Source organism: Carlito syrichta, unplaced genomic scaffold (genome assembly GCF_000164805.1).
Source record: "Carlito syrichta isolate Samal-C Ts95f unplaced genomic scaffold, Tarsius_syrichta-2.0.1 Scaffold305770, whole genome shotgun sequence".
Lineage (NCBI taxonomy): Eukaryota > Metazoa > Chordata > Mammalia > Primates > Tarsiidae > Carlito > Carlito syrichta.
Window position 1 is genome coordinate 36649 of NW_007249866.1, and position 23764 is coordinate 60412.

Below are 23764 nucleotides of genomic sequence, written 5' to 3' on the forward strand. Positions count from 1 at the left end.
CTCGCTGCCCAGGCCGGTCTCGAACCCGCGGGCTCAGGCAATCCACTCACCTCAGCCTCCAAAGGAGCAGGATTACAGCCTGAGCCACCGAGCCCGGCTAAATTATTCCTTTTTAAAAATCAACCTGCGGCCGGGCTCAGTGGCTCAGCCTGTAATCCCAGCACTTTGAGAGGCCGAGGTGAGCGGACTGCCTGAGCCCGCAGGTTCGAGACCCACCTGGGCAACTTGGTGAGACCTCATCTCTACAATAAATCAAAACAAAAATTAGGCAGGCGTGGTAGCGCGTGCCTGTAGTTCCAGCTACTTGGAAGACTGAGGTGGAAGGATCCTCAGAGCCCAACAGGTTGAGGCTGTGGTGGCCGGGAGCAGTCACTGCACTCCAGTCTGGGTGACAGAGTGAGACTCCACCTCAATAAATAAATAAATAAATAAATAAAAATCAACCTGCATGCTCCAAACCTGCTAGACATGGGACGTGAGAAAACCAAATAGCCAGGAGCTGCCTTCCTTTAAATGCAGGATAATAACTGATTCACAACCTTACCCCCTCCCATCCTCTCTTTGTGAAGGTATCAGTTTACATCCCTGCTTGTCATGTATATCCTGGAAACAATCTGTTCATTGAAAATCTGGTTTTGCTAAATATAACTTTGCAAATTCCAAAGAAAAATGTATAGCATAAACCCAACCCCCTCCCTTACCTAAACTAACATATAAAACCCTTTTCTTCTTTCTCTGGGTTGCTCAGCCTTGGAGTACTGGCCTGCTGAGCCACACTGGTGCCAATAAAATGCTGCTTCTCGAATTAGCCTCGGTGTCATGGTCTCTCTGTTTTCCTACAACAGGACCACGCCCACTACCAGCTTTGCCGAATTCACAGAAAATGGACCTTCGAGCTGGGCTCGGTGGCTCAGCCTGTAATCCTGCGCCTTGGGAGGCTGAGGTGAGTGGATTGCCTGAGCCCATGTGTTCAAGACCCGCCTGGGCAGCGAGACCTCATCTCTACAATAAATAAAAAAATCAGCCGGGCGTGGTAGCGCACACCTGTAGTTCCAGCTACTCGGAAGGCTGAGGCGGAAGGACCGCCGGAGCCCAGTAGGTCGAGGTTGCGGTGGCCGGGAGCGGCCACTGCACTCCAGTCTGGGTGACAGAGTGAGACTCCAACTCATAAAAAAAAAGAAAATGGACCTTCGATCTCTTTGTACCCTACATGATTATAGGATCGAAAATATCTAAGGGGGAAGTTGAGGCAGGGTAGCTAGTACAGGTTAGACACAGATAAATTTCTTGTCAGGTTTATAGGAAGTGTTCAGACATTGTTTATTATTTTATTTTATTTTATACTTTATTTTTTTTTTGAAAAGGGTTCTTGAACCTGCGGGCTCAGGCAATCCACTTATCTCGGCCTCCCAAAGCGCTGGGATTACAGGTGGGGCCACTGAGTAGACACTAAAAGCCTTTCAAGTTCCCAGTGGAAGGTGGAATATCAAAGCCATAGAAATGATAATAAGGTCTCCTTTTAGCTTATGAACTTGTGAATTGCAAAAGTCTGGTAGATCTCCTACAAAAGCCAATATATGCTCTAGAAGAGACCACCCTTCCTCCCATCAGAAGCAGAGAGATTACTTGTGCCCCACCATGTTTAGCATATCAATTGTTGTGAAAATATATCTAGTTTCTTAGTTAAGAGCAAAAACACAGTCTTTCTTTTACAACAGAGACTAGCCCTTTATGGTATGAAAATTCTTCCTTCTCTTTCTTTCCTCTTGGAAGGACAAAAGTCATAATGGAGCTATCTGGGCTATTTTGGGCAGGCAGCTTGGCACTGGCTCACACTTTTGTCTTATAATGAATAATGTCTAACTTTCTTTTTCTTTGAGTTGGAGTCTCATTCTGTCACCCAGGCTGGAGTGCAATGGCATGCCTACGGCAACCGCTGCCTCGATCTACTGGGCTCAGGTGATCCTTCTGTCTCCATCTTCCAAGTGTCTGGAACTACAAGCATGGACCACCACACCCAGCTAATTTTTTGATTTATTGTAGAGATGAGGTCTCATAAAGTTGCCTAGGCTGGTCTAGAACCCGTGGGTTCAGGCAATCCACTCACTTCGGCCTCCCACAGTGCTGGGATTATAGGCATGAGCCACCTTGCCTGGCATGTCTTACTTTCTGATAGGCTCTGTTACCTCTGAGGCAAGCTTAATTAACTCCTTTGTCTAGAGTCACTGATAAGTAAACCTATAACCTACTCCTAGTATGAAGGACGATGGCGCCAGTGAGACTCGGTACCCTTTGAGGCCAAGAGATTTATTAGAGCAGCGGCTACAGGGAGAGGGAAGGAGGTCTGTAACCGCCTGGTGGGAAAAGGGAGTGAGAGAGAGAGGGCAAGAGAGAGGTCTGTATTTATCAGTTTTGGGAGGGGGCGGCCTGTGCTCTCTGAGCCTGGCCGTGCCAGCCAGAGCCATCTTAGGGTCTTCATTGGAGGGAGCTATGAGGTAGTATTCCTATAGGGAGATAATGTTTGTACATGAGTTTAAGTTTCGTGAGAGGCAGGAATTTACGGCCTTTGTTGTCTTTGTTAGGTTCCCTAGTGTTGGTGCCATCTCGGGAGACATCCTTCTGGCTGTTCCCCGTGCCTTTCACAGTAACTGGCACCAAGATTTCACAATTAGCAGCTTTGTTCTAAGAATATGTTTCTAGATATCAGCCCAGTCCTGTTTACGTGACAAACCACCTGGTCTCGGAGATGAAAGAAATTAAGGGTAACAATAATCTCCAACTCTCTTGCCATTTCTCCCAAGAATATTTTTCTACCCTAACTCTCCTGCTATCTCACCCATAAACAGTACACTCTCAGCTAAGTAACTTTTGGTTCCCTAAATCCAAGGACACCTGAAAATTAACATTTGTGTCTTAAGACTTTGTTTCACAGACCATGGCCCAATCTCCCTGTCTACATGACTGATTACCTGAAACTCAGGCTGCTGCTCTCATAAACAGCTAATCACCATGGCAATGACAACCCCGTCCTATCATCACTTTTCACAGGAATGCTCTTTGCAAATCACTTCCCATTCCCAGCCTCCTGGAAAAGAAACTATTAAAAAAAAACCCAGCCTCCAGCATTTGCTGCCAAATGGTCCTTGAACATCTGGCCCCCTCTCCAATCTTGGAGAGGCAGATTCACTCTTTTTCTCTGATCGACTGTCTAAATAAACAATTTTTTCCTAATTTAATTTCCGTGTAATTCTTTGTATACTATGGCACCAGCTCAGCCCATGGACCCAACACCTCTCTTCTTTTTGCTAATAAACTTTTGAAACTTTGCTGGCCACTCTAAAATTCACTTTAGGGTTGAGTCAAGAGAATCTACAAGTTTTGCGCCACATTCCACCTGGCATCACAGTGGGCTGTGATTGCACCACTGAACTCCAGTCTGGGTGACAGAGCAAAAAACTTCTGATACATGCTATAACATGGATGAACCTTGAGGATAAGATGCTAAGTAAAACAAGTTAGTTACAAAAGACCATGTATAGTAAGACTCCTTTCAAAGGAAATGTCTAAAATTGGCAAATCTACCAATCAGAAATATTGCTGGTTACCTAGGACTGGGGGAGCTAGAGGTAGAGGAAAATGATGAAAACTAAATTTTGATCTTTTTTTCCCCTTAGAGTGGTCTTCAATAGTAATCTCTGACCCGTTTTTCTCTTCCCCAAATTCCTAACTAAGGGGCCTGTGGGGTCAAGTTCTACAAATCATAAGGTTTCATCAGGCAGATTTTTTTTTTCTTTCCAGAGTGAAGGATTTAGTTTATTTAGAAAATTGGAGAGAAACAGAGAGAAAGAAAGAGGAATTCACCTCCCCAAGGTAGGGAAGGGGGTCAAAGTCAGGAAACATGGGGATAGCCATAGCTCAAAGAGCGCATGACCATACCAGAGTCTAGTAAGGCAATAGTCCATCAGGCAGATTTTTATTAACCCTATATAATGTGGCTTATTTCTCAGTCTGACTCTAGCATAACATTAAGTAACAAATAAAGCAGAAAAGCAAATTATTTTATGATCCTGCAAAGCTGTCTCTTAGGGAAATTAGTATCTGCATAAAATCCCCTGCTTGGGGATTCCTGGAGGAGCTGGAGGCCTCTTAAAACACTTGCCATCTATTCTACTGACTGCTACCTAGGAGATCTCATCTACATGTCAAGAACCTAGACGTAGCTGGCTCGGTGGCTCAGCCTGTAATCCCCACACCCTTGGGAGGCTGAGGTGAGTGGATTGCCTGAGCCCACAGGTTCGAGACCCGCCTGGGCAACTTGGCGAGACCTCATCTCCAAAATAAATTAAAAAAACTAGGCGGGCGTGGTAGCACGCGCCTGTAGTTCCAGCTACTTGGAAGGCTGAGGCGGAAGGATTGCTGGAGCCCAGCAGGTCAAGGCTGCAGTGGCTGGGAGCGGCCACTGCACTCCAGACTGGGCGACCGAGTGAGACTCCAACTCAAAAAAAAAAAAAAAAAAAGAACCTAGACGTCCTTATGTGCCCTTAACTCAGCGTTTCTTTTACTGATTTCAAATTATGTAGTCAGAGTTTAACCTTTTCTTACCAGATGCCAATCAGAAAATCTTTTAATTCAGCCATGACTTACTTATAAGGCCCCATTTGGAGATGTCCTGCCTTCCTGGGACCACTTAATGATCACAGGAATTGATTTATGTATTGCCTGTAACTTCTATCTCCCTAAAATGTATCAAACTATATTGTAATTTAACTATTTTGGGCACAAGGTCTCAGGACCTCTGGGGACTGTGCCACAGGCCTACGTTACTCACATTTGGCTCAGAATTAATGTCTTTCAACATTTTAGAGTTTGCCATTTTTGTCAACAACGAGGAGTGACTGTTAAAGGGTTTGAGATTTCTTTGTGAGGTCATGAAAATCTTCTGAAACTGTGATGAGGGTTGTATAACTTTGTGAATATACTAAAAATGTGAATTATACATTTTAGATGAGTGAATTGTATGGTATGTAAATTATGTCTCAATCAAGCAGTTAATATTTTTTAAATAGTAATATTAAATATTTTATTTAAAAATATACATACTTTTTGAGTTGAAGTCTCACTCTGTTGCTCAGGCTGGACTGCAATGGCACATTCACGGCTCCCACAGCTTCGACCTACTGGGCTCAGGTTATCCTTCCGCCTCAGCCTCAGCCTTCCAAGTAGCTGGAACTACAGGCACATACCACCATGCCCGGCTAATTTTTTTATTTTATTGTAGAGATGAGGTCTCACCAAGTTGCCCAGGCTGGTCTCAAACCCATGAGCTCAAGCAATCCTCTCACTTCAGCCTCCAAAAGTGCTGGGATTATAGGCATGAGCCACCGCTCCCAGCCCTATGTTAAAAATTTTAATACTGAAATTTTAGATGGCTCCCTACTGACCACGTGTCAACATCTGTGAAGGCTAAAGCAATTCCATCTTGGATGCTAATCCATCATGTTGACTTCTGATTAACCCAGTTCCCGGAATGTCTCTAAGGTTTCTACTTTGTCTACTGCTCCTTAAGTAAGAGCTTGTAAATCCTGGCCTAATCTTAATGTCATCTTAAACACTCACTGTGCGCCCTGCCCTACGGCTATGATGTACATAGCATTCTTCCCTTTCCCAGGGGGCTCAACTTTAATTGTCCTAAACATTCCTTCTGAAGCACATATACCCTTTCCCTATGGTATGTAAGTTCTGGGTCTAGGGGGTAACAGCACAGAGATCTACCTGTCTTGCTGTCACCAAAACCACACTTCTGTCTCTTAAGTTTCCCAATAAATCACTTTCTACCAACAAACTGATTTATCTGTCTCATTCTTTAGTTTATCAGTAACTCTTGCATTTGGGTGTTACTTTGTATATACAGCCCTTTCCCAAAACAGTATCCATGTCTCTCAGCTTGGCAAGTCCCACAATGTTGACTGGAGTCATCTTTCTTTCCTTATCTTTTATAACCACCCCCACTAAGTGCCCAGCTCGAGCCATAGCGGGTTTGTGTTTTCCTCCTCTCGTGCCCTTCCTCACACCTGCCCCATTCCTTGACATTTTCTTCATTGCCTCCTCCCTGCAGAACCCCATCACACTGTATTCAACACGTTGGTTTGGCTTGATTCTTCTGCTAGACTGAGTCCTTGAAGGGAAAGATGAGATCTTATTCCTCTTTGTGTTTCTGGAGCCTGGTTCAAGGTCTCACACTAGTAGGCCTCATACATTTTTAATGAATCATGATGGGTAAACACCCTCTAACATTAACTAAAGCTGCAGGGTTTCTGGTTATCCCAGTGATGCTTGTGGACTCCAAATTTGAGCACTTCTTCCTTAGTCATAGGACTATGAAGCTGGGCTCTGGATGGAATGCACTACTTCTGGAATGCCCAGAGAACTCCATTCCCCTCCATCATACTGCTGGCCTTCCTGGACTAGGTTTACCAGAGATAGCCCTCAAGAGTCATGACAAAAGCAGAGGGAGGGAGCAGCAGATCAGTCACAAGGATCAACCTGCAAAGTTTAAGCCACAAGATCTATTGGGAAATGCACAATTCTGGTCTGGTATTTTTAAAAAACTTAATTTCTAGCTGGGCTGGGTGGCTCAGCTTCTAATCCCGAGCTTTGGGAGGCTGAGGTGAGTGGATTGCCTGAGCCCGCGGGTTTGAGACCCGCCTGGGCAACTTGACAAGACCTCATCTCTACAATAAATCAAAAAAATTAGCCAGGTGTGGTAGCCTGCGCCTGTAATTCCAGCTACTTGGAAGGCTAAAGCGGAAGGATCGCTGGAGCACAGCAGGTCGAGGCTGCGGTGGCCGGGAGCAGTCACTGCACTCCAGTCTGGGCGACAGAGTGAGACTCCAACTCAAAAAAAACAAAAACAAAAACAAGAAAACTTAATTTCTGAGCCCTAAGAAATTATGGAAAATGCTTTAACAAAAATCTAAGAATCCAGACACCCATGCAATAGCAGGGTCCTGCCATATATCAGGTCAATGTGAGTATGAACAGGAAGCCACATGGGAAGGAGGCTCAGGGTTGCCACATACTTCAAAAGATTAAAATACAGATTTATATAATGAATTTCCAAGATTTTGTGTTTTTTTCCCCCCTGGGCTCAAGTGAGTGATCCTTCCGCTTCAGACTCCCATTGTGCATAGCACAATGCCCAGCTAATTTCTGTATGTTTTGTAGAAATGAGGTTTTACTATGTGACTCAGACTGATCTCAATTTTCTGCAATTCTTGAGCCTTGGCCTCCCAAAGTGCTGGGATTACAAGTGTAAGCCACCACACCCAGTCAAATCTCTCATTTCAATTGCTGGTACCTTATTTGTTGTTCCTTTTGAATAAGAAGAGCAAATTTCCATGTGGCCAGTCAAGGAATGTTCCCAGCTGGGCCTTGAGTCATGGGATAAGTCTCTGTCACTATTTGTGTGGTACAGTGCAGGGTTAAGGAGCACTGACTGTGAAGTTATTTGGACCAGGCTTTAATGACTCATATACTCTGTGACCTTAACCTCTATAAGCCTCATTTCAACTACAAAAGAGATATAGCACCTGCCATAGAGTCATATGAAGACTAGAGATTAGTATACACAAAGTACTCAAGAGATGCGCGAGTTACCCAGAGGAGCTACTGACCAATGCCGTGCTTTTCCATGAGGGCAATGAGGTCAGCCTCAGTGAGCAGCTGGGGTGGGCTGGTCTCCCCATCCACCATTTCCACAGTGCTGGGCTGAAAGCAGGAGCCTCGCTCATAGATAGGAAGGATCTACAGGGAGCAGCAGACACAGCAGTCAGATTATTCTGTCATCACACTCAGGCAAAAGGCAACCACCATTTCAAGCAACATGATCCTGCTCCATCAGACAGCTCAGGGCTGGGAGCAAGCCTGTCCTCCCTTTCCTTGGGGCCCACCTCTTTATCACCTTGTCACTCCAATGGTCATATGGATACACGTCCAGATAGTTTCGGGCCAGAATCATGAGGCCATGGGCCACAAAGCGTTCCTGAGCAATGTCAATCTCTACGGTGGTCTCCTGCCCCTGTGCATCCTGGGAACAGCAAGCCAGGAAATGGCGAACAATAAACTCATACAGCCGTTGCTCGTCTCCCTAGGAAGAAAAGAAGTCTGAAACTCCTTCCAGGATATCACCTCTCATGAAGAGGACCATTACTGGTAGTTTAAACTTGGTTTATGCCACCTTTCAGCCTAAAATTCTAAACAGGCCACACCGATCCTTAGGTATTGCACTAACATGGAGCATCAGACAAATGCTGGAGAAGGGAAGGGTTCAAGCTGCCATATCTCACAATTCTAACTGGGCAAAGATAAGCAGGGGAATCATCTTCTCCTCCAGATTAGGAAGTGGTTATTTGATACAAACTCAATCTCAGCAGAAAACATGACCAAAGCATAAGTTAGCCAGAGACTCCTCCAAATATAAGTGACATGGAGCCAACCACAGTGGTTCATTCCTGTAATCCTAGCACTTTGGAATGCAGAGGCGAGAGAATTGCCTGAGCACAGGGGTTTGAGACCAGTCTGAGCAACTTGGAGAGACCTTATCTCTACAATAAAAAAAAAATAATAAAAATAAAAACATGGGCAACCATTTCAGGTCCCCTCCCACTGTGGGAGCTTTTCTATCTTCTCAAAAAATCCTGCTTAAAAAAATAAAATAAAATAACAATATTTTAAAAAATAAAAACATTAGCTGGGTGTGGTGGCACATGCCTATAGTTCTGGCTACTTGGAAGGCTGAAGTAGAAGGATCACCTGAACCCAGCAGGTTGAGGTTGTGGTGGCCATGATCGTGTCACTGCACTCCAGCCTGGGCAACAGAGTGAGACTCTGACTCAAAAAAAAAAAAAAAAATACAAAAGCTTATAAGAAAGGAAAATAATTCCCATAATTCTACCCTCTACTAGGAACCACATTGCTTTTTTTTTTTGTTTTTTGAGTTGGAGTCTCACTGCCTCCCAGACTGAAGTGCCATGGCACGCTTCTGGTCACCGCAGCCTCGACCTGCTGGGCTCCGGTGATCCTTCCACCTCAGCCTTCCGAGTAGCTGGAATCACAGGCACACGCTACCACGCCCAGCTGATTTTTAAAAATTTATTGTAGAGATGAGATCTCGCCAAGTTGCCCAGGCGGGTCTCGAACCCGCAGGGGCGGGGGGGGCTCAGGCAATCCACTCACCTCAGCCTCCCAAAGCGCGGGATTACAGGCTAAGCCACCGAGCCCCGCCACATTGTTTTTTATTGTACACATATAATCATAATAAAATTGTAGCCTCAAGTAGCTTTGTAAAAACTTTTTTTTTACTGCATTGGAGTCGCACTGTGTTGTATAGGCTGGAGTACAGTGGCACACTCATGGCCACCGCACACCTCAGCATCCCAAAGTACTGAGATTGAAGGCGTGAGCTACCGCGCATGGTTGTAAAAACTACTTTTTAATGCTATATCCCATGGGCATGTTCTCATTTGCTACAGTATTTTTAAGTATGATATTTAATGATTGCTTAGATATACCATAATGTTTTTTGCCAAATCTGTTTTTAGAACATGATGCTTCCAACTTTCGGAAGCCTCATATGCTACAGTTAACATTTACAGACATAAATTATTTCCTCTGAACAAACTCTTAGAAGAGGAATTATAGGATATGCATACGAACATCTCATGGGCTTCTAATACAGTGAGACTCATTAAGTCTTTGATTACCTAATTCAAACCTAAATGACTCTTATGCTTGCAGAGCCTACTGCCCTGGCTAAGGAAACAACTGAGACCCTCAGACAATCAAGCAGGGATGAGTAGGGAAATTCCACAGTGACTGGAGCATGACAGTGGGTGGTAGCAAAGTTTCAGGAAGGCAACAGAACCCAATCCAGGCATGGAAAGACAGATAGGATTCTCCAATTACTTAAAGGCCATAAGGTTCGCTGCAGGGGTGAGGGCAGGGGCTGGGCATGGGTACGAGGAGGTATGTTGTCTAAGCTGTGTGAGGGACAAGGGTAGAAGCCTCCGAAGCTGACAGAGTGGGGATATGGGCCTGGAGTGGGAGTGGGGCCCACCATGGGGGTGGCCTTTCATAAAAGCCAACCAGAATATTGTGAAATAGGAGAAGTTTGACACTGAATTCTCTTTTCTTTCTTTCTTTTTTTTTTTTTTTGAGTTGGAGTCTCACTCAATCATCCAGACTGAAGTGCAGTGGCAAAGCTCCCAGCCACCGCAGCCTCAACCTGTTGAGGTCTGATGATCCTTCTGCCTCAGCCTTCCAAGTAGCCGGAACTACAGGCGCGCCTATCACACCCAGCTAGTTTTTGATTTATTGTAGAGACAAGGTCTCACCAAGTTGCCTGAGCGGGTCTTGAACCCTCAGGCTCAGGCAATCCTCTCACCTCGGCCTCCCAAAGTGCTGGGATTACAGGCTGAGCCACCGAACCTGGCGAATTCTCTTTTCTAAAAAGGAAGAGCTATTTCAAGATCCCTTAGTTCTTCTAGTTAGAGTCCATAAAATAAATTCAAATCCTATTACTGATCCTTAGCACCTCCCTCTGGGTTTCAGAAGGTAGCACATTCAGGGAAACCAACCTGCAAACTGTTGGTGTATTTGGTGGGGTGAATGGGAGGGTGAGCTTGGTCAGACTTATTCCCATTGCGTGGGGTGGGGCCGCCCCGTTCCAGAATGCTCTGGGCAAAAGCCCCCCAGTGTGGATCCAGGGTCTGTTGTTCCACCAACACTGTCAAGTTTAAGTCTTTGGGGAAAATGTTTGTTTCCGTTCGAGGATAGCTGATGTACCTAAGACAAACAAAAGGAAATGTGAAGGCTCTTTGGTTTATGAACTGAAAGCATCTGATAACACCTGCAATCACCCATCTGATATAGTCAATTCAACTGAAAGCAGCCTAGGTTACCTATATTGAGCAAAGTTCTGAGATATAATACCGCATAGGCTAAAAAGCAGCCAGCTCTCTCTCTAGGACACTCAAAAAGCCAAAGAAGAAATGAAAGGGGCAGGATGATGCAGGGTGAAGGTCCAGCACTCTGCCAAGCAGCCTTGTGACCTGGGCACACCAATCACCTTTCTTTTTCTTTTTTTGGAGTTGGAGTCTGACTCTGCCACCCAGGCTAGAGTGTAGTGGCACACTCATGGCCACCACAGCTTCAACCTGCTGGGCTCAGGCAATCCATCTGCCTCAGTCTTCCAAGAAACTGGAACTACAGGCGTACACCACCATGCCCAGCTAAGTTCTTGACTTATTGTAGAGATGAAGTCTTACCAAGTTGCTAGTGGGCTCAGGCAATCCTCTTGCATCCACCTCCCAAAGTGCTGGGATTACATGCATGAGTCACTGTGCCCAGCCACCACTCACTTTTCTTTGATTCAGTTTGACAGACCAACTGCAGTCCACGAACCTCACTGGGCCCGACAGTTCAACCAGTATGTGCTCCTGTAACTTTCCTTAGAGTATATAAAAAATAATGCTCTCCAATAAGCCTAAAATGTGGACTCTATATGTAATTTTAAATTTAAATGAGCCACCTAAAAACACTGAAATATGGCGGGGTACAGTGGCTCACACCTGTAATCTCAGCACTTTAGGAGGCTGAGGCAAGAGGATAGCCTGAGTCCACGGGCTCGAGATCAGCCTGGGAAACTTGGCAAGACCTTGTTTCTACAATAAATCCAAAAATTAGCTGGGTGGGGTGATGCGTGCTTGTGGTTCCAGCAATTTCGAAGGTTGAGGTGGAAGGATCGCCTGAGCCCAGCAGGTCGAGGCTGAGGTAGCTGTGAGCATGCCACTGTATTCCAACCTAGGTGACAGAGTAAGACTTCAACTTAAAAAAAAATAAACACACACACACACTGAAATGCCTTTTCTATATTAGTGGAGTCAATGTCAAAATCCTTTCACGTCAGCCCTGATACTTACACAATCTGTTTCCCCAGGAGCTCTATTTTCAAATATTTCATCCTAATAAAAATACTTCAAATTATACTCCAAAATCCAGTATATTTACCCTTGAGTGTAGAGCTTTTCAGCAATCCTCATGGTTTCTTTAGCATTTATTCTCAACTTTCGAGAAGCCAGCTTCTCAAGCTCCTGTGAAATGGGTCAATGGGCATATTAGGTATAGTGCACGAATGAGAGGGCATGACCTGACTATACAACTCATCTTCAGACAAGTCTGGCCCCTGTCACTGAAGGCTCTTCTGTCACTGAGAGGAGGAGTAACTGTGTCTGAGAATGATTTCTGGACCTGCCAGGCAGAGCCAACTGTCAATCCACTGGTTCTCGGACTTGGATGTGCAGCAGTTAAAACTCACCTGGGAGCCAGCAGATTCACAGACCCTGGAAGCTGGGGAATCTGACAGAGCATGGCCAAGAATGAAGTCAAAATCTGCAATTTTTTTTTTTGAGTTGGAGTCTCACTCTGTCACCCAGCCTGGAGTGCAGCGGCACGCTCATGGCCACCAAAGCCTCGACCTGCTGGGCTCAAGCGATCCTTCTGATTTAGCTTTCCAAGTAGCTGGAACTACAGGCACGTGCCACCACACCTGGCTAATTTTTTTTATTTATTGTAGAGATGAGGTCTCACCAAGTTGCATAGGCTGGTCTCGAACCTGTGGGCTAAGGCAATCCTCTTACCTCAGCCTCCCAAAGTTCTAGGATTATAGGCGTGAGCCACCGTGACCAGCCTAAAATCTGTATTTTTAAACAAGTAGTTAAACATACTGTTCTGACATAGAACCACACTTTGAGAACACTATCCAAGCCCCACTAAATTCTGCCAGATGGTGAAAAGCATTCTTTGAGGCCCCCAAGGGCATAATCAGCTGTTCTTTTCTCTAGGTGACACTCCAACAATGTTGTCAACTATATGTCAAAGCACATGTAACCAATGAGAAATAAAACAAATATGACTAGTATATAAAATTAATCCCCTTGTATCTTTCAACACACAAACATACTTATTGTGGCTTGCCCCAAGGCAAAGAATGTCAGCCAGCCCCTGCATGTTCAACCTCCAGAGTTAACCCTGACAGTGATTCTACCCTGAATTTTCCTGCTAAGTTGTGACTGGAAAGGCATATTCCTAAAGTGATTTACTCACATTTGTATCCCATGGGATGGCTCTTCCTGTGATCAAAAAAATTAAGAAGCCCTGTCCTCAGGCTGGTTAATACAGCAGATTATTTAAAATATTTACATAGATTATGCAGTAATATTAAAAAATGCTTGAGTAGAAAACACAAGATACTCCATATGTATAAAATGCACGTATTAAACAAAGGACAAAGACACCAAAATCATATCAGCAATTAGAAGTTATAGATTATTTGCTTTCCTTTTTGTTTCCCAAACATTATATAATGCAGCTATATTGCATTTGTTGACTTAAAAAAAATAATCAGTTGGGTGCAGTGGTTCAGCCTGTAATTCCAGCACTTTGGGAGGCCGAGGTGAGAGGACTGCCTAAGCCTAGGGGTTCGGGACCAGCCTGGGCAACTTGGCAAGACCTCATCTCTACAATAAATCACAAAAACTAGCCGGGCGTGGCAGTGTGCGCCTGCAGTTCCAGCTACTTGGAAGGCTGAGGCAGAAGGATTGCCTGAGGCCAGCAGGTCAAGGCTGCAGTGGCTGTGAGCATGCCACTGCACTTCAGCCTGGGCAACAAAGAGTGAGACTCCAACTCATAAAAATAAATTAATTCTTCATCATCATCATCATCATCATCATCATCAAGAGGCCAAGTAGACCCATTTCTGTCCCAAGTGCTTTGCTGTGTGGTCCAGTGATAGGTGATGCTGCTTCTTTCCACTAAGCCACTGTCCATGAAGTAGAACCATAGCCCCAACAACAGGAAGTAATTGTCCACAGTGTCTGAAACAGTCTGAAACATACCACTGTGTCCAAAGCTTGAGGCCGCCATTTGCTCTTGGGCTTAGATCTGACCTCCACCACAGTTGCCATGGGATCCTAGAAAGCCAGGAAAGCAAAGATCACATGAACCTGTTGGTGCGCTCTCTCCAGCCTTCCTGTCAACAAGCCCCTGTTCATCACCCCAGACCACACTGGCCGCCTGCTGAAGCCACAATGACAGCCCACGAGAGTGCCCCACTTAATGCCGCTTATAGCCAACAGTGTGGTGGACCCCAACACTCCTTTCCCACTCAAATCAGATTTTGAAGGGCATTTCCACAAGCTTTAAGGAGCCTCCTTCCAAAGCTTAAGAATACAACAGTCCACAAATCTTCCAAGTGCAGGTTCCCATGTACACCTGCAGAGTTATTTTTTAAATTTAAATTCAGGATAATACAGGTCAGAAATAGGAGAAATTTTACAACAAAGCTGGAGAATTTTCATCTTAAAACAAATTTCACACTTCCAAGTCTGTAAATGAACAAAGAACTCAGCTTAAGCAATTTGCTAATGAGGATATTTGTTTATCAAAATCTGAATTTCTCCATCCCAACACTAGGGACCAGCTGCTCATGAGCACAAAGTCTATCCTCTTCACATCCTAGTGAAGGAGAAGCAGGGGAGGTGTTTTAACAGAAAATGTACAGTGTCACAAAGACTCCTGTTAGTCCAGGGTCAAAAGGTAGAGTGGGGGACAGATAGGGGAGGCAGTGTGGTAAGCAGAAGGGCAGGAACATACTGGGTTCCAGCTCATGCTCTGCTGTGTACAGCTGTTGTGTGTCTATGGATGAGCCACTTCACTTTCTCTAGCTTCCTCATATGTCAAATGGAGATGGTACCGCTGTCCTCAGAGGTATTACCAGAATGAAACAAAATAACACATAGCACAATGTGCCTGGCACATAGCAGGTACTTCATGGCCATCACTATCACTCCCCTAACCATATTAATAATAAACCTGTCGGTGGCTCCAGCCAAGAAGCACACCATCACTTATCAAGTCTAGAGGGCTCAGAATTTTACCTAGGTGCCACTCTCACAGACCATGGGTTAAACCAGGCAGGTCCGTGTTGACTGGTAGAAAGTGACATCACAAAGTAGACAATCAGCCTGAGGCCAGGAAACATGAAAGTGGAGGCCCAACTTCGCTACTGAATGGCCAGAGGCCCAAGCTGGTCATGTGCCTCTCTGTGGCACACGTGTCCCCAACATTTCCTTCCCTGGCAGCCTCCTTCTAATTACTCTAGCCTCTACTCAAACATTACCCTTCCAGGAGGCCTTTCATGACCACAACATCTGTAATAGTCCCCACTTTGTGTCCCTAGAAGCTTTTCTCTATCCCTTTACGCTGCTTTATTTTCTTCCTGGGTTTTATTAATACATGAAATTAACTCACTCATTTGTTTGACCTTTCATCTCTCTAGATTTCCTCATGTGACAAATGAAGAGGAGGCTGGATCAGATGCTGTCCTCTCAGTTCTGGGAGTCTATGATCTGGACTTGTCTAGCTAATACTTGCTGGTGACAGTGTGGGAAGGAATTTAGCTATACAGTTCTCAAAATTTCTGATTTTATCTAATAGTTTGCAGTTCCTTCCCTTCCAAACTTTTACTGGTATTCTCACGGGTTTCTAGTCTTTCTGGTCCCCAAAAAGTGATGCCCTGAGATGCAAACTTAAAGCTAAAAGTTCAGAGCGGGAAAGGGACAGGGTCATCTCTTCCAACAGAGAGGGAGCGGCTTGGCAGGTGTGCAAAATGTTTCCTAGATCATTAGGGTTTCAAAGAGCTTCTTACCTCCATACACAACTGATAGAGAACAAGGCAAGCTGTGTGGTTAAAGAGGCGATGCCTTTTCCAGTTGAATTCTACGATGCCATCTTTGTGGTCATGAGTTACTATATTGGCAAGTGACAAACAGAAAGGCTGTATCTCAGAGAAGCCACGTGATAGACAGAAAAAAGGTATTTTACAAAAGAAGTCAAAGGAATATGAAATAGGGAAGCCTTTCTGAATAAAAAAGGAAACTTTTTTTTTCTTTTCCTCACCTACCCCAACTCCTGTTCACCAACTCCTCTTCCTCATCCTTCCCAGTTCCCATTTTCCAACTCCTCTCAACTCTCCCCAATTCCCAACTTCCAACTCCTCTTCCTCTCCCTCCTCAGCTCCTGTTCACCAACGCCTCTTCTTCACCCCTCCCCAATTTCCTATTTCTAACTTCTTTTCCTCACTCTCCCTAGCTCCTGCTTACCAACTTCTCCAACAATGGAAACTTTTATGTCAATTCTGAATACTGGAAAGGGGTAGGGTGTAATACTGTAATGAGGTAAGGACAGCAAGATTAAAAAAAAAATTACAAGCCGGGCTCGGTGGCTCAGCCTGTAATCCTGCACCTTGGGAGGCTGAGGTGAGTGGATTGCCTGAGTCCGCGGGTTCGAGACCCGCCTGGGCAACTTGGCGAGACCTCATCTCTACAATAAATTAAAAATTAGCCAGGTGTGGTAGTGCACGACTGTAATTCCAGCTACTTGGAAGGCTGAGGCAGAAGGATCGCCGGAGCCCAGCAGGTCGAGGCTGTGGTGACTGAGAGTGGCCTCTGCACTCCAGTCTGGGTGACAGAGTGAGACTCCAACTCAAAAAAAAAAAAAATTACATATTTAATTAGTGTTATTAAAGTTCACAGTCCCCCTTTCTATACCTGGGCCTGTACCATAAACAACCCCTAGTCTTACCTTTAATTCTGTGGAAGATTTCTGGCACAAAAGCCTGAATGGCTTTGAACCTCTCTACCACAAAGCCCAGTGTAGGGAACTGGCAGCTGCCGTAACTGATGAGCTGCTCTGCCAGCACCTCAGGGAAAATCCTCTGAAGCCGCAGGGTCTGGAATCTGGTGAAAGCAGCTCCTGGAGAGTGAGGGTGGAACAAAGGAAAGAACAAGAAAATGATGGAAGGCAAGGTTAGACCTGGCTGACACATTAATTCAGAACCTTACTTTTGGTTCCACAACTCAACATCAGTGTGCCATGTGGCCACAGGAGGGGGGTCAATTCAGCTCCTCACCAATCCTCAGGTCCAGCTCCTGCCTCACGTCCACAGCATCACTCACTCTCTGATCAGGTTCAGTCAGGTTTTCACAGGCTGTCCTAACAGCACGGGGTGTGATCTCAGAGAAACGGGCTCGCAAAACCTGCAGACTGGGCTTCACTAGAAAACACAAGGTGTCACCAAGGTCAAAGTCAAATCACATTGCTCTCTATCATAAAGGCCTCTCTTTTCTCAAACCACCTTGAAATAAAGGTAGACCAGTTCAAGAAGCTATGAGCGACCTAATTTACTTATCAGGTTAAATCAGTGGTATACAATATCTAAGAAGGAAACATTACTATAACCTTTAAATTGAGTGTTGTCAGAAATAACAGAGGAGTTAATTTTAGCTAATAACTAAAGTTCTCTTGTTGAGTCTTTTGAAACCTTGAAACCTTCATCTTATTTGCTCTCTTAAGCTTTAGGGAAAAGAAAAATTTTGTTAATTAAAGGGTCAAGTGGGGGAATTCATGTCCCTTCAGAAAAGATATAGGACATATACACTGTGCTTGAAAGTTAATGCATTTGGCCGAGTGCAGTAGCTCATGCCTGTAACCCCAGCACTTTGAAAGATGTAGGTGAGAGGACTGCCTGAGCTCAGGGGTTCAAGACTAGTCTGAGCAACATGGTGAGACCTCGACTCTACAATAAATTGAAAAATTAGCCAGGCATGGTGGTGCATGCCTGTGGTTCCAGTCACTTGGAAGACTGATGGGGAAGGATCACCTGAGCCCAGGAGGTCAAGACTATGGTGGCTGTGAGCATGTCACTGCACTCCAGGGCCTGGATGACAGAGTGAGACTCCGACTCAAAAAAAAAAAAAAAGAGAGAGAGAGAGAGAGAAAGTTAACGCATTTAAATTTCCAGGGGTCATTATAGCATTATAGCTTTCAACACAAAATTACATAGGGAAAAATAGCAATCCAATCCTTTGAGCAAGAGAATGGCCTATCCATCACTTCCTAAAAATTACCCAAAATCATTAACCCTGTAGCGTCATCCAAATCCACTACTATTTATTTAATAACTGCTAGGCATTGTACAATAAATATGGGTGATTCAAAAAGCAAATAGAATATTTTAGAATTTTCTTTGTACTTTATTTATGGTGTATTCATTCTTTTGTATATATTCAATATACAATTTTAAAAATAGAACATAAAATCCTTGTTCTCAAGGAGTTGGGAGTGTACTTATACCTGACACCTGACAAGGAATAACTGGTCTACATCATTTGTTAACTCAGTTAATAGCTACAGCACCCCTAGGAAACATGTCAAAGTTGTATACAGATTAGGAAGTCCTGGTTCCCAAGGGGTCAGAGATTTGATCCAGGACATACAGGCGGTGAGACTCACAGATTGATTCATGAGGAAAAGTATCTGTGAAGGAACTCATCCACAGCCCATGTGTACACATAGGTAGGAGAACACTCTATGGGGGTCCAAAGTAGAGGAATGCAGCAGTAGCTGTACTTACCAGCCTTGCACACATGGATAATCTCAAACCCGATGTTTTCACCTTCTCTATCACAGTCAGTCCAGATCACGAGAACTTGGCACTGTCGCGTCTCTCGTTCCAGAGTTTTCTGAAGTTCACAGTAAGGAAAGAGTGGTGAGAACAATTACAGGGCAACGACTTGACACCTCTACACTAAAGGGACCTGACTGAAGATAAATGCTGTTCTTAAAATGTTCCAGCTTGGCAAGAGAAAGAGTCAGAGAAAACTGCATTTACCACCGTTCATGATGGGGCCACCAGTACAACCCCCAGAACCATAAACAAGCTTCTAGAAAACAGAGAATTTAATACAACTTCACTAGTATAATGAAACTGTATCTTAGCTCCAACATACACATACAATTCTAGCGGTTCTAAATATGTCTTGGTTTTAAAAAATGAACCCTGACTGAGTTTCAGCCTAAGAAGTTTCCCAGTTAGCAAGTAATTAGCTATAGCTATAAGTGCCCTGACTGCTTGAGAACTGGCAATTTACTGTCAAACAACCATTTACACTTTGTAGCCTCCTCCCTCAAACTAGGGGTAGGATGGGGGCTAGAACTAATACTTTTTTTTTTTTTTTTTGAGCTGGAGTCTCACTCGGTCATCCAGACTAGAGTGCAGTGGCCACTCCCGGCCACCGCAGCCTCGACCTGCTGGGCTCCGGCGATCCTTCCACCTCAGCCTTCTGAGTAGCCAGAATTACAGGCATGCGCTACCACGCCTGTCTGATTTTTTTTGGATTTATTGTAGAGATGAGGTCTCGCTGCCCAGGCGGTCTCAAACCCGCGGACTCAGGCAATCCACTCACCTCAGCCTCCCAAAGGCGCGGGATTACAGGCTGAGCCACTGAGCCCGGCTAGAACTAATACTTTAACAATACTTATTCCTAGGATTTATTTAAATAACTACTATGCATGTCAAAAGTTTACTTCAGTCCCTTGGCCATGCAGTTCAATGAACAGCTTCATTTATACAAAAGGTAAGAATTAACTTTTTAAAACATGGTTTTGAGTTTGATGGAAAAATCTTATCAACAAATGCCAATACATTTAAAATACAATCACTCAGTGTGACTCTGTGGCTGTTCCAACTTCAGTGCCATGTCTTCCAAAAGATCCTACCTTGATGTCTACAAAATTCTCTGGGCAGTACTTTTCAATTTCAGCTTCAAAGAGGACAAGGGGGTTGCAACTCTGCCTAGAAAAGAAGCAAAACCACAAAGTGTCACCGTAGTACATAGAAGAGCCCCCAATCTAATGAGACAGGGACTTCATGAGTGGATCCCAAACAAAAAAGGTTCTAGTAAGCTGAAAGCAAGACTATGACTCCCTGCACAGTACACTGTCTGCTTCCCCATGAGCTGCTAAGCAGAATTCTGGAACCCTTTCATGGTCATCTGCAATAGGATAAATGCAATCCAATAACTATATGAAAAAGTCTGGTTATTTTTGCACAACACCTAAAAGTGGCTGTTTATTCTAAAGACCTGATACAAATTCAGAATGAATCAGATAAACCCCAGGTCATTTTAATATCATAAATTACACAGTAAGATGAACACACCTCAAAATTCCTGTAATATTTCACAACTTAATAATCTTTTTTTTTTTTTTGAGTTGGAGTCTCACTCTGTCGCCCAGACTGGAGTGCAGAGGCAATTACAGGAGCATGCTACCACGCCTGGCTAATTTTTGATTTATTGTAGAGACAAGGTCTCGCCAAGTTGCCCAGGTGGGTCTCAAACCCGTGGGCTCAGACAATTCACTCAACTTGGTCTCCCAAAGTGCTGGGATTACAGGCTGAGTCATCAAGTCCAGCACAACTTAATTATTTTAAAGTTCCTTCCTCTAGGAACTGTACTAACCATTTTCGAAACTGCATCTGGAAATCATGAGCCAGAAGATGTCCAGAAACCGAAGTCATTATCATGGTAACATTCTAAATAACAAAATTCAAGTTAGTTGTAGTTATATTTTGCCACATCATTCAAATGAAAAGGAGAAACTTTTTTTTTTTTTTTTTTGAAGTTGGAGTTTCACTTCATCACCCAGGCTGGAGTGCAGTGGCATGTTCACAGCCACCCTAGCATCGACCTGCTGGGCTCTGGCGATCCTTCCGCCTCAGCCTTCCAAGTAGCCGGAACTATAGGCACGTGCTACCATGCCCAGCTAATTTCTGATTTACTGTAGGGACGAGGTCTTGCCAAGTTGCCTGGGCTGGTCTCAAACCCGCTGGCTCAGGCAATTCACTTGCCTCAGCCTCCCAAAGTGCTGGGAAATTTCTATTTAAAAAAAAAAAATTGACTGGGGAAAAAAAACAAACATAAATAATCTCAAAGCCAAAAGCCACAGGAATACAATCACACTCTAATTCTAGTACCATGGTGACTTTTGTATCATTTAAAATTTCTTCAAACTATTGTACATTAGCTTCTTTCTTGTTAAAAAGAGCTAAGATGGGACCGTATTTCATTAAAAAGAGGAAATCTTTAGTAAATTTTATTAAATTTCTTGGTCGGGCGTGGTGGCTCAGCCTGTAATCCCAGCACTTTGCGAGGCTGAGGCGAGAGGATTGCCTGAGCCTGGGGATTCGAGACCAGCCTGAACAACTTGGTGAGACCTCATCTCTACAAAAAAGAACAAAAAAACTAGCCGGGTATGGTGGCGTACATCTGTAGTTCTAGCTACTTGGAAGGCTGAGGTGGAATGATCACCTAAATCCAGCAGGTCGAGGATGTGGTAGCTGTGAGCGTGCCACTGCACTCCAGCCTGGGCCATAGAGTGAGACTCTGACTCAAAAAAAAAAATTTTTTTTAATTAAATTTCCTTATAAATTTTAAATCGTGTTATCAGAAATCTTTAGGTTGTAGCAACAGTTATTCTTTTTTTTTTTGAGTTGGAGTCTCCCTCTGTCACCCAGACTGGAGTGCAGTGGCCGCTCCCAGCCACCGCAGCCTCGACCTGCTAGGCTCTGGCGATCCTTCCGAGTTGCTGGAACTACAGGCGTGCACTACCACGCCCAGCTAATTTTTTTTTTTTTATTTACTGTAGAGATGAGGTCTTGCCAAGTTGCCCAGGCAGGTCTCGAACCCGCGGGCTCAGGGAATCCACTCATCTCAGCCTCCCAAGGTGCGGGATTACAGGCTGAGCCACTGAGCCCGGAGCAACAGGTAAGTTATTCTTAAGACAGTGACATATTCTACATAAGACAAGGCTACTTCCTCTTGGTTAAATAACTCTACAACACAAGTAATTTAGGGAGGATTTATAGTAAACAGTTGCTCTTTTTAGCTATAAATAAAAATTCAAGGAATGTACACCAAAATGGCACATGGATGTTTAGCTCTATGATGGAAATATTTTAGTAACCTACCTGGCCATACAGGTGATAATCAAATTCATAGATCTTGTTGAATTTAGAAAGTCCTTCTCTCTATAAAACACAATAGAAATAGAAATAAATAATAAACAAAATAGAAAATAAATAATAAGCAAAATAGAAATAAAAAATACAAATTACATTAAAAAGTGACTCAGCATAAAGATCAAGCAAAACCCTGATAACTGGTAATATTAAAAATGCAAAATATATTGGCTGGGCATAGAGGCTCACACCTACAACCCCAGCACTTTGGGAACTGGGATCACGCATTTTGGATTTTTTAAGATATGGGGGTCTTGCTAAATTGCTTAGGCTGGTCTCAAACTCCTGGGATCAAGCAATCCTCCCACCTTGGCCTCTCAAAGAGCTGGAATTACAGGTGTGAGCCAACGCACCCAGCCAAAAATATAAATTTTAAAAAAAAGCTACTTGGCCTGTTGGCACATACCCATATTCCTGGCTACTCGGGAGGATCACTTGAGCCTAGGAAGTTAGGCTGCAGTGAGCTGTGATCATGCAATTGTACTCTGGCTGGGTGACAGAGCGAGATTCTGTCTAAAAAAAAAAGAAAGAAAGCTGGGCACGGTGGCTGACGCCTGTAATCCCAGCACTTTGGGAGGTGGAGCACTTTGGGAGGTGGAGACAAGAGGATTGCCTGAGTCCAGGGTTTCCAAACCAGCCTGTGCAACTTGCTGAGACCTCACCTCTTCAATAAATCAAAAAATTAACTGGGTGTGGTAGTGCACCCCTGTGGTTCCAGCTACTTTGGAAGGCTGGAGCAGAAGGATCAACTGAGCCCAGCAAGTTGAGGCTGCGGTAACCATGAGTGTCAGAGTGAGACAATGTGAGACTCAGACTCAAGAAAGAAAAAAAAGCATTTCTTATAGATAAAAACTAGGATAACTTACTAAGACCACTTATTGAGTGGCCCTTCAAAATAGTTCCCATGCACATACTTAACAAAATCCATGAATTAAATTTTTACATTGGGAGGTAACCCTTAGATCACTAATGTAATGTCCTCGTACAGATGAGAATGGACTTGTCCAAGATCATATGACAAATTAATAACAGAGAAAGGATTTAGGACCTGTGTCTTAATGATTTTCTCCTTCTTCCCCATATATCTCTGCAGCTTCCTGGCCACAAAACTGCAATAATTAACTGGTGACCACAAGTAAGTCATTCAGTTTTTTTTGGTTTTTTTTTTGAGTTGGAGTCTCACTCTGTCATCCAGACTGGAGTGCAGTGGCCGCTCCCGGCCACCGCAGCCTCGACCTGCTGGGCTCCAGCGATCCTTCCGCCTCAGCCTTCCAAGTAGCTGGAACTACAGGTATGCGCTACCATGCCTGGCTCATTTTTGATTTATTGTAGAGATGAGGTCTCGCCAAGTTGCCCAGGTGGGTCTCGAACCCGCAGGCTCAGGCAATCCACTCACCTCAGCCACCCAAAGGCGCGGGATTATAGGCTCAGCCCCCGAGCCTGGCTCACTCAATTTTCTAAGTCTCAATTTATTCCTGCATGAAGTTTATCTCTAGGTCCCTTCTGACTCTGACATCCAATCACGCAGAGCCGCGGTCAGAACTGGAATCCAGTTTACAAAGCACTTCTTCAGTGGCCATTATGAATGAGCAAGACCTTCTTTCTCTAAGTAGGTCTCACCTTCTTTACAAAGCTTATAAAAATAGTTTTGCCTGTGAGTTTCGCACCTACACTGTGGAAGATGAGAGAAAGACTGGAAATTGGGAAAACGCTCAAGAGCCAAGAAGGACCAGTATTGAAAGATTCTTCCTCAGTCTCCAAAAGGTAATTTTTTTACATGAAACTTTC

General features: G+C 44.2%; 1 protein-coding gene across 2 annotated transcripts in view; it reads right to left on the bottom strand.

The window, feature by feature from the left end:
- TOP3A (topoisomerase (DNA) III alpha) overlaps positions 1–23764 on the bottom strand; it is a 56210-nt gene that overhangs the window by 21059 nt on the left and 11387 nt on the right. The window contains exons 2-13 of one of the 2 annotated variants that reach the window (XM_008062621.1): positions 21926–21985; positions 20418–20491; positions 19675–19750; positions 18530–18638; positions 17027–17170; positions 16699–16869; positions 15764–15864; positions 13953–14027; positions 12067–12149; positions 10635–10842; positions 7961–8146; positions 7674–7803 (exon numbers count right to left, since the gene is read on the bottom strand). In XM_008062621.1, coding sequence (XP_008060812.1) covers positions 7674–7803; positions 7961–8146; positions 10635–10842; positions 12067–12149; positions 13953–14027; positions 15764–15864; positions 16699–16869; positions 17027–17170; positions 18530–18638; positions 19675–19750; positions 20418–20491; positions 21926–21985 — 1417 coding nt within the window. The remainder of the gene's footprint in view (positions 1–7673; positions 7804–7960; positions 8147–10634; positions 10843–12066; positions 12150–13952; positions 14028–15763; positions 15865–16698; positions 16870–17026; positions 17171–18529; positions 18639–19674; positions 19751–20417; positions 20492–21925; positions 21986–23764) is intronic. The other variant, XM_008062622.1, reaches the window with a different exon arrangement.